Here is a 10,988-nt window from a genome sequence, read left to right on the forward strand (position 1 = left end):
TTATCCATACAAACCCAGTATTTTAAGAGCTGTCCACTTTATAATCTGTTATAAATTGTTCCTGGAAATGCCTAAAACAATATTTTAAACAGCTTGTCTGAGTAATGCCACCAATAAATTTTCCTTTTAAAACTGGGATATTCTTTGAAAGTACTTTTTTTTTTCCCCAAGACTTGACTCTTCTCTTAAAATGTATAATCAAGAATACTTACATTCTCCTCTACTCAGTAGAACAGTAAATATTTAGCAAACATTATTATTTTTTGCTAATTTGCACTGCATAATCATGACTAAAATAAAATTAATCTATTCGTAAATATTTTTAAATTAAAACATTATTCATATTTGCTTTCATTTTCATTTGCTTTTTCATAAAGCTTTCATTATAATTTTTTCATTCATGAGTGTATAATCAGGCACAGACTTTTAAACAGGGTAATTTTAAAGTTTCTTTTTTTAACAGAAAATCTACTTACTATAATTAAAATCTTCAGTACAGTGAACAAATACACATTTTTTCCCCTGCAAAGCTTGCTAATTGCACAAAAAAAACACAGAATAAATATAAATATTAGGCCAAAGCAACATTTTAAAGTGCAGAACTCCACTTGCCACACATGAATAATGCAAATAACACTGCATAATGCATAGGCAATACTTACTAGCCTTTCATTAATTATCAGAACCTAAACTGACACAATGAGATCAACAAATAACAGTAATTCAAATACATTCCACTTAGAATAAATGAGTGCTCATTTGAACATAGAACACATTAAGCATATTGTCTCAACAAACAAGCTTTCCACAAACTACCCTTTTAAAATTTTGTCTGAATAGTGTGCTAATATTGAACACAAAGACACATTAAGAAGCAAGGATCTCATCCACAATCTGGCAAGCGAACTAATGGGGAGTGGCATCTGGAACAGTTGCGTGTACAATTTTTCCAGAGGTTTTTTCTTAAGTCAGAACTGCCGCATCAATTATTTTCAGTCAATTTGACTGAAAATTATCCCTTTCTTTTCTTCCACTTACTTATATCTCCTTAGTGTTGGGTTGCTGCCTTTTTAAAAAAAAAATATTTTTATTTTTTGGAAGAGGGAGGAAGAGGAAAGACGTTTACTTTTTTTTTTGGTTACTAAGTTCTGTGACTTTGAGGATGGAGGGGAATAGTCCAAGTCCTAGCCTCCATTAGCATTTTGATGAGACAGTAGTGCTGTTCTGAAGTGAACTCCCAATCCTCCTCCCTTACTGAACCTTGGTTCAGTTCACAGGGTGGTTTTGGAACACAAAGGTTAAGTTTATTTTGGAGGATATTACTCTGGAGGTTCAGCTGCGTGCCAAAGACACTCCAGCCTCTAGAAGAGACATTAAGAGTCCAAAACAACTATTTAGCCTGCTTCAAACTGCATATGCAGTGGGGACATTTACCCAAGGAAGCAGACTATATGTAACCTTAAGCTGCATATAGCGTAGATGTTTGTCTCAGCAGTAACTGCTTTCAACTACTGACCCTCCTCTACTGCACCAAGTACCTTGGCAACCTACAGATAGCCACAGAGTCACAAGGACCAAAACTTCACAGTGGGATCCTTGGTGACTTTCCAAACATTGCTTCAGAGAAGAAGTTTGCCTACTACATTCTCCCTATCAACTAAAATATTAACATTTCTGTGTGTAAGCAGTCTTCCACTGAACAAGTGTTTGGGACTACCCCAGAGGACCCCACTTCAACTTTTTTTCTGACATTACAGTATTTCTCCTTTATATTCTCTTTAAGGTGCTGCTGTTCAACCAGTCTCCCAGTTTATTTGTTATATGAATTCCCTCACTGGCTTCTTCTCACATCAAATTCAGGCTTCTCTCCTTTACTCCCAAACACCTCAGCATTTAGTATAATGCTATCCATCTTGCTTCTTGCTTCTCCCAATCTTGGGCATTGCAGGGTGGTGCAGTCAGCCCACAGCACTACCTGCAGGCAGAGGTCCTCCTCTAGCTAACATTCATAGAAAGTGGATTCTCCACTTTTAATTCTGGATAGCGTCTGGGTACTAGACACTAGTAAAGCTATAGTCAAAAGGCTGAGCTCCTGTCTTGTGACTGAATTAAGGAAGAATCAAACTGCTCATGACACAGCCAACATTTAGATACAAAGCTCACTGGCAGCAGTTACCCTAGGGAGTCCATTTGTAACTGGGCCAGAGTGTAGCGTTAAACTTGTTAAAGTTTTTCTGTATTACCAATTTGTAGATAAGCAACCCTTCCTCTTCCATAAATCTTTTAAGAAGAAATGCTGAATCCTATTCTTAGCAACACTACAAAATAGTGGGAAAATAATGAAGTCAGAGATGGCTAGGACTACCACTACAATAAAAGCGGTGATTTAATTCATAGCTCTAGAAGCAAAGAAGTAGGGCAAAAATATACATTGTACACAAGGCTGTATAATCTTCCTCCACTCCAGAAAACATTCTTGCAGGAAAGCCAAAGCTGAAAACTATGCAACTCCCAGTTTCCAACAGTAACTGAGAGGATTAAAATGTGTGTCTCACAGATCTTTGGTTTTGGAACATGAAATTTGGTCAATTAAATTAATGTCAAAAATCATGAGGAAAAATGCTACCTGAATCAGGAAACCAAGACAAAGAGCTGAAGATTGTATTTGCCAGGCAAGTGTGCTACTGTATAGGTGACTGGGACACGTGAAAAACAAAATGGTCAAGAAAACACCCTGATGGAATGTGGAAAACTTAATCCTTAAATCTTGGCTCTTAAAGCCTTTGGAGTCATGGAAACATCATGGATACGAAGGCTGTACCTCCGCAAATACATGGCACAGTGCAGTGCCCTGTGAAGATACCTGAGCGAGCTCTCAATGAGCAAGCCGCGTAGCTGCACTTGGGTGCTGCCCGCAAGCCCATATCCCCTGCTCTTCAGTAGGGCTACTCGGCTTTGGCAAAAAAAACCACACTGAAAAGACTGTACTGCTTTAAGTGCCCCAGCTAGCTTTTACACTTCCATTTGACGCTATATGGTCTCATGTAGGCATAACCATAATGGTGTGTAAGTTCTGAAAATGCTTTTAAAATCAGAAAGCTATCAGTTGGGCAAAGCACCCTCTCAGAAGTTGACATGAAATGAGGCTGGTGCAGTGACCTCCCTTGTTATGTGAGCAGAGCGAGGTTCTCTGCCTTTATCTCGCCAGACAGTGAGACAGAGGTGTGAAACAAAGCTTAGTAAAATCAAAAGAGTTTGAAGCAGGCCTTAAAACCATATTCAACACATGTTTATAGTAACACAGTAACATATTGCCTCTATTGACACTGAAAGTTTACATCCTTTGTGTAGCAAAAACATAATAAAGAAACAAGGAGCAGCTCTCTCCTCAAACTAATCTTGAAAAAAAAAAGTCTCTAATAAAAAGTAGGGAAATACGCTTTTTAAGAAATGAAGTGGCACAGATTTCCAAAATAAAGAGGGCACATTTTTTACCTAGCATTTTACAGGGCTGGAATTATGGTTGCCACTTTGAAAGACACAAAAGAGCACTTTAAATTTCAGTGAGGATTTCCACCTCAAGTCAAAGGTGGTAATGGGCAGAAATAGCCCATTTCTTGAGGATTTTTTAAAAACCTACTCACTTCCCTTACGGAAAGGAGAAAGGACATTATATCATCTTCTCTGAACAGTCAGAAGCAAATGAGCTTGGGAAGGTTCTGCAGGAGGCTGAACCAGATGAAGCACTCCCTCCTGTCCAGAAAAACTTCTTCATTTGTTTGTGGTTGAGTAGCCTGCTCAGATATCTGTTTTAACACATTTTATCCAGCTGTCACTTAGCTGAAGGAATTCAATGGAGTGGGTATGGAACTGGTGGAAGATCAGGCTGACCACTACAACACTTAGGAACAAACTCTGCAGAAATGTAGTTTTAGCTGGCAGCATCACAGAGCAATGTAGCCCTTCTGCTGTCCCAGCCAAGCTCCCTGGGACTAATGCCCTGTTTCTTATTTGATTCTTCCACCAGTTCTCTTCTGCCTGACTACAAATCTGAACTCTTTAATAACAAGGACCCTTACTTATTTATAAATACATACTTCTTATATAATTTATCTTTAAAAAATCATGTTTTAAATTAAAAAATTACTTAAAAAAAAGCTCCTAAAGAAAACTGAAAAAATGTTCTAAATGCCCCAAAATGTCACTGATTTTTTCATAAATGGTGATAATATTATTCAAATTGTATTCTTCCATGATATTCATTATCTGCAAAATCAATTTACTAGCACTGGCTTTTTTAAATTCAGACATATTATAGACAATAAGAGTCTCACTGCTCTTCAAAACGCTTCGTACACTATTACAAGGAACAGAAAGTTCTTTTTTAATGAAGTTATTTACCAAATCCCTTATCAATGCACACATGCTATTTTTACTGAACAATTTAAATATCCACTTCCTCTTAGAACTGTGACAATTTTGGTAAAGTAATTCTTGAAAGGCCTAACAAAATTTCTAATGTTTGCAAGTTTTAAAACAATAAACAAAAATGAGGTGTCATTCCTGATGATCAGGCACTGTGTTTAATCAATCTTTTCCAAATCAGATGCAGAATGATCAGCAGAGTATTTTGCAAAAGGGAAACAGATTTATACTGAGCTTGAAAAAGGAACCACTTGCTTTCCAGCCACATACACTTCAAAAATATTCCGATCGTCACCTGAAATAACATGGTCAAAACAGAGATTTGCACATAACTGTATGCACTGATTTAATTAATGAAAATCATGCAATCCACAAAATCAGTTTTGGAATACCTCATTTGCATTGACTGTCTACTATGACTGAGAGAGTTTATTTGGAGAGACATAGTCAGGGCTGCCACAAAGAGCAATTGATGTTTAAACTACTCATGCTTTTTTTTAAGAAATAAACACAGCATTCAGCTGCTGCAATGTTATTACAAGTTTTCTCTATATTCAGTAGATTCAAACACTGAAAATAATATATATTGCAGAGAAAATGCATTATGGTGCAGCATCTGAACTAACTCAGGTACCAGGTAGTGGCAAAGCTGGTTTGCCTGATGCAGCTCCTCAAAAAGGCAAAGCCTAGATAGAGAATGACATGAACATGGCCAAGCTAACATCAGTTACTGTTACATAACAACAAAATGGGCAGTGCAGCTTTTGGTCCAGACAATGCCCTATAAAGAATATCTGTTCTCTCAGGGGAGTGGAATTGTTTAGTTTGGCTTTCATTTGTTTTAAAGGTCAACTTTTTTTGTTTGAGAGTAAAAAAAAAATCCACAATGGCAACTGGTCTGCAAAAGTCCTGAGATGAACTGGTTCTGAACTGTTGATTACCATGTCAGTGTTACTTAACTGTGAAATATGATTTAACTCATACTGTAGGTGAAGATATGTGTGGTACTAGATCTGGAAAACTTGGTGCATCTGATCATGTTAAAATGACTATTTAACTATATCCCAAAGAACTAAAGTTAAACCACTTAATTCTATACTCAGCTTTTATAAATAAATGTATATTTAATTAATGTAAATAAATACTGATATATTAATGTTGATACACAATGTAAATAAATATATTCAAATACTGTAAACAAATGTATATTTAATTATGTATAAAAATTGATATTAAACTCCACATTAATTTAGGCAATTTTTCATGTATGAAACAAGAGAATTTTATGTGAGCAGAAAATCAGAACATACCCAGATACAGAAACTTCTGGAGAGCATCCTATAAAAAAAAGGGAGAAAACCAAGTTCAGAAAGCAGTATCTGCTGTCCCAGATCATAATTGTTTGAAGCTTGAAATAACTGATAAATTTATTCCTACTAAAAGTAAAATCAAAACTTATTTACATGTTTTCTCATATATAACTTTCAGTAAGGAGGCTATATGTCTCAGGAAGAAAACACTGCACAAGTTTGATGGTATAAACAAATATATTACTAAAAGACAATACTTCTGCTTCCTCTTTTTTAGAGTTCTCAAATTCATTTAATTATTGAAAAATGAGACAAAATTGTAAGCATTTTTAAAGTCCTAAGAACTGCTAACTTAGCTTAAAAGGTTTAGACTTAAACTGGAAAATATTTTTTCCCAGAATTATTTGAATTAGGAAGAAGATTAATAAAATCCAGATTCTTGTGTCTGAAACAGATTATGTAACAATTAGCTTATCACTTTTGCCTGTATTTCTAGGTAAATGGTGACATTCAGAATAGAGGTGGCAATAGACAGTCTGGCTACATCAGTCAACTCAAGAAACTGTTGTTCATTTTTTAATTACAAAAGATTTTTGTATGAGAAGGTGTGTCCATTGCCTAATGCCAATACTGCTTATATGTTTGCATAGAAATTGTGCTTTCAACTCAAATAAGCCATCTTGAGTTCTTGCTTAAATTTACAATAGCAGTGCAGTCAAGGTAACCTAGCCTTTATCAGAGAACAGTTTGCTATTTTTGAGTTTGAAGTGTTAAGTAAAACTAAATTGTGTTTTCTTGGCTGCCATTTGTCACTGCAAATAGCTAACTCTAATTGTCAGCTTGGGCTAATAAAACATGTATTAAAAAATATTACATACATTTTGCTTATGGGGATACAGAGCTGTCACTAAGGACAGCCAGATTCTGAAAAAAAAAACAACCACTGAACCTCTTGGGCTGAAATACCGACAGCAGTGGTGTAGTATACCCAATTCCTGTTACTGGAGTAACTTTTGAAATACATATTCTGGCTGTATTATGGAACTTCCTCATGTAATTTCCAGTCACTTTTTTGATCATTATTCCTGTTCTGATTACCTCAAAAGTATCAGCAGAGAACAAGTCAAAAGGGCTGTCCGAAGCCTTTGTGTTGATGAGCAGTGCATCGAATTCTTTGCCGACCACAAAGTTTCCAATCACATCATCTAATCCTAGAGCTGAGGAAGAAAAAAAGCTTACAAATAGACCTTCAATGCAAGCCTCTTTCCATCCTGTGGAAGCACCTGGCAACTTACTTGAGTGTTCATTAAAAAAGCTACAAGAATTTAAATGATTACAAGGAAAAACATGCAAGCAAATTCAACAGTGATTGTGTTAGCATCTGTACTCTTAAAAAACTTCTCAGTAAAAACATATTTTGGTGAATTTCTGAAGGGCATCTGTTAAGAGTAAAAGAAATTTAAAGAACAATTTGAACCATTCTTTTGATTTTTGTTCATTGAATATTCTCCATTTGTGTCATTGCAGATCTTATGTACAGGCTACTAACTGTTTAAAGTGGGGTAAATACACTGCAAAAACATTAAAGCCTTGAAAGGGGCAATGAAATAAGGTCAGAGAAACAATAAAGTATGTAATAATATTCACCTTGCCAAGCCAGTATTAGATTTAATTGTTTAAACTATTTAAGCAAATTTGACAGGTTGTATAGACCTATTATAATAGTAACATATGATAATGTAACATATAATATGATAATAAAAAGGAGTGCTGAGAGGATAACTAAGGGTAATCAGAAACAAACAGAACAAAGGACAGAACAGAAACAAAGGACAATATCATGCTGCAAAAAAATCATAGCTAGATCTGAAGGTCTCATACCCACCTGTAAGGCTTGTCTTGTGGAGTATTTAGCTATGTTATTTCAAAGCAGACCTGGTTATCAGGTCTGCAAGCACTGAAAATCTAGTTTAATCTTCAGTGACTAGGTGCTTGCAAGTGCTTAGAATACCTAAAGAGATGCCTTTGTGTCTCCTTGGAAGTGACTTAGGATAGTTTTAAGTTGTACAAATTATCCATGTATTAAATCTACTTTTTCAATACTCTAGAGTTTAACTAAGTTATAAAAGGGCATAACATCTGAAAATAATTTGTTCACGTGTTTTCAGATTGCTCCTGTCTGACAAAGGAACTTCAGCCTTCAGTAAAGTTTGCATGTGGCAGGAACTTCACAATACCTTAAAGATGTTTAAACTCCTCCACATGGTGAAATATTTTGACTACCCACTGTCCTAGTTTAGTGGGACAGAATTTTAGAGTCAATTTTCTGCTGTGGAAAACTGTGATTTTGAAAGGACTGCAATACTCTACTTCATGGGAACAAAGTTGATTAAAAACTTTGTTATAGGTTCCAGCTAATGCTGGTATGCAGGTTGCAATAGTGCTCAAGGTCTTCCAAGTCTTGAGATAAACAGGTACAGAGGCTTTGGGAAGCAGAAACCTAGGGGAGTCAACCCCAAGGTGACCTCAGGCTGACCAATCAACACTACTGATACCATCAGCATCACATTCATTATAAATCAGGGAGTTTGCTGAAGACGGCCCTTCTTCCTCCTTCTCTGCCTCTTCCTCTTCCTCCTGCTCCCTCTTCCCCATCTGACATCTCGAGAGAGACTCGTTTATTGTCCTAACCCTGAGGGCTACTTCTCCACAATATTGACTGAGTATAACTCTGTGTATTTTATATTAGAACTGCTATTAATATCTGATTATCGTTATTTTATTAAATCTATTTCTAGTTCAACCCACAAATCTCTTTTGCTTTTCCCGACTCCCCTCCCTGGGTGGGGAGGAGACACTGGATGATAGTGCAACTGTATAAACCACCACACTCACCAGTTTCAACTTAAAGGATCTCCTATTCCTTCAGGTTTGTGAGCAGAATGCTATTTTTAGATTAAACACAAGAGGGTGACAAATGTCTAGGCTACGGAAAGGTTGTATGAGTATAGTACGAGAATATATATTCTGGCCTTGAAAGTGATTCAGGAATGATAAAACAACTCAAAACCAATACATAAAATGAACACATTACAAAGAAAACCTACGAACCCAGAAAAAACAAGTGCAAGAGTAACTGGGAAGGGAAATCACATATGAGTTTGGGATTTTAATAAGTTTTCCTTTCCTATCTCAGCTAATTTATTCTCATCTTTTATAAGAACAGTATATATTGTGGGGAAAAGATCTTTTTTTGTCCCCTACACATTTTTTGTCTTCTCTGTTTTCCTATTACACCCTCCAGAAATTAAAATACAATCCTGAGAAGACCTGATTGATATTTTCATTACATGTTTCAAACTTCCATTAATAGTTCCCAACGCTTTCTGACAACTACAAAAATGTTACACTGAAAAGACTTGAGACCAGTTCTTTAGCAAGTAACAAGCTCATTTCTAATAAGTGAAATAGTAATAAATTTTTATTTATCTGTGAATTTGCTCAATACTAAATCATACAAGTTTTGCTAAAACTTTGTAAATTGTATAATTCAGTTTGTGAATACTGCATGACAAAACATGCTAGACAACCTGAACAACTGATATACTATATGACTATATTCTGCAGATGCAACTGTGTCTTAAACAACCACGGTGCATATCCTGTCTAAACTTTGTGCTTTTATCTGACTGAGAAGCAATTTGCATGATGTTTTGATTTGCTGGAAAGACAGTGACAAACTGCCTCACTGAAAGCTCAAAAAGCAGAAACAAAATTAGAAACTGATGACAAACAGGATACATGGTTTTATAGTAATTTTATAGTAATTGCACAGCTTTTCCTCTAAGTGTTGGTTGCTGAGAAAACAAAGTGTTTCCAATTGCTGTGATAAACATACAAGCACTAATGATTAAGAAGTCTGAGGATCTTTGCGAACAAAATGTATAACCCTGGAAAATCATTAAGATTCTGTTATTAAACTCTCAAAATCAATATAAGTGTTCTTTTGTAATGAGCCTAGTGTGGGTATGAGAGATTGGAGGATATCTCTGCCCAGCAGATATGATTTTAGACTTCAGTCTGGCACCAGAAAATTTGTGAATTCAGCAACCTTTTAAAGGCAAAGAGACATAATATCAAAAAGAGCTGTAGTTCTCTGTGTTCATCCTAAAGAAATTTCTGCTTACCTTGGCTTCCTCCTAGAGTGGCTAGTTGAAAAGCTTCTTCAAGAGTTAGTCCTGTTTCATTCACTTTATTGATCTGAAGGCTATTAGATGCCATCATTGTTTTCCTGATGGCATCAAGCATAGAAGCCGAATATCCACCAGCAACATCTAAAAGGGATCAGACTCTTAGAAACAAGCTTTCTGAATAAATCTCTATGACTGCAAGCCTTTATTAAATATTATGAAATGGCAGATGTGCTAAACACAAAAAGTTTTACTGCTAAGCACTGTCTCCGAATGTGTAATTCCTAATAAGGATCCTCTCACAAACATAGGTAAATAGAACACAACACAGAATAACGAAAACCTGAATATTTGTTGCACAAGCCCTGTTTACTCTCATGACAGGAACAAAACTTTCTTCATCCATTTTCAGTTTTCTTTTTAAACACTTTTGGACCAGCTCTAGATTTCAGTATTTTAGACTTCACTAGTCTAGAAGCAGTGAAAAAAAAAGCAGGCCTATAAGTTGGAGACATGCCGACTTTTAAATACGAACAAGTAGCCATGTTTTAGTATCTCCCAAAACAAATCACAGCAAAATACTAACCTGTGCCAAGGCCAAGCTTCACATTGTGTTTTAGGACATTCTGCACATTTAAGACACCACTGCGCAACCTGGATTGGAAGAAGAAACATGTTCTGTGTGATACATGGAGAAAAAGTTCAGGAAGAGTAAAGCTGCAGAGCCATTTCATGACAAAGGCTCTCAGAACGCATGCAACAGATTTCATTTATTAAACTGGGATGAAGCATTTGTGTTCATAGATCTCACAAATGGGGTTTAATCACTAAAAATAAATGCAGTTTTCCTCAGTTAAAAATTCCTACAGTTTTACAGTTATCTGCTGAAAATTATTTTTTGTTAAAAAGTCCAAATATGATATAAAGCTTATTCCAGGAGATGGGAGGTCATTTCATGAACTCCAGTAAGCCATAACAAACAAATTTATTAATGTTAAAGACAAAACTACTGTTAACATTTAGTATCCTGGCTAGATACCATACAGTATCTCATTTCTGCTTA

General features: G+C 35.8%; 1 protein-coding gene across 1 annotated transcript; it reads right to left on the reverse strand.

Annotated features, from left to right (window-relative positions):
* Positions 1-4,649: 4,649 nt before the first annotated feature.
* On the reverse strand, positions 4,650-10,579 carry LOC104536365 (guanine deaminase-like; the record flags this gene model as incomplete). The annotated part of the gene is made up of 5 exons (XM_010178949.1): positions 4,650-4,720; positions 5,736-5,763; positions 6,834-6,952; positions 9,923-10,069; positions 10,512-10,579. Coding segments are annotated over 5 exons (433 nt in total), but the record flags the coding sequence as incomplete, so codon positions are not given.
* Positions 10,580-10,988: the final 409 nt, after the last annotated feature.

This window comes from Mesitornis unicolor, unplaced genomic scaffold (assembly GCF_000695765.1).
Source record: "Mesitornis unicolor isolate BGI_N332 unplaced genomic scaffold, ASM69576v1 scaffold3672, whole genome shotgun sequence".
In the NCBI taxonomy this organism is placed as follows: domain Eukaryota; kingdom Metazoa; phylum Chordata; class Aves; order Mesitornithiformes; family Mesitornithidae; genus Mesitornis; species Mesitornis unicolor.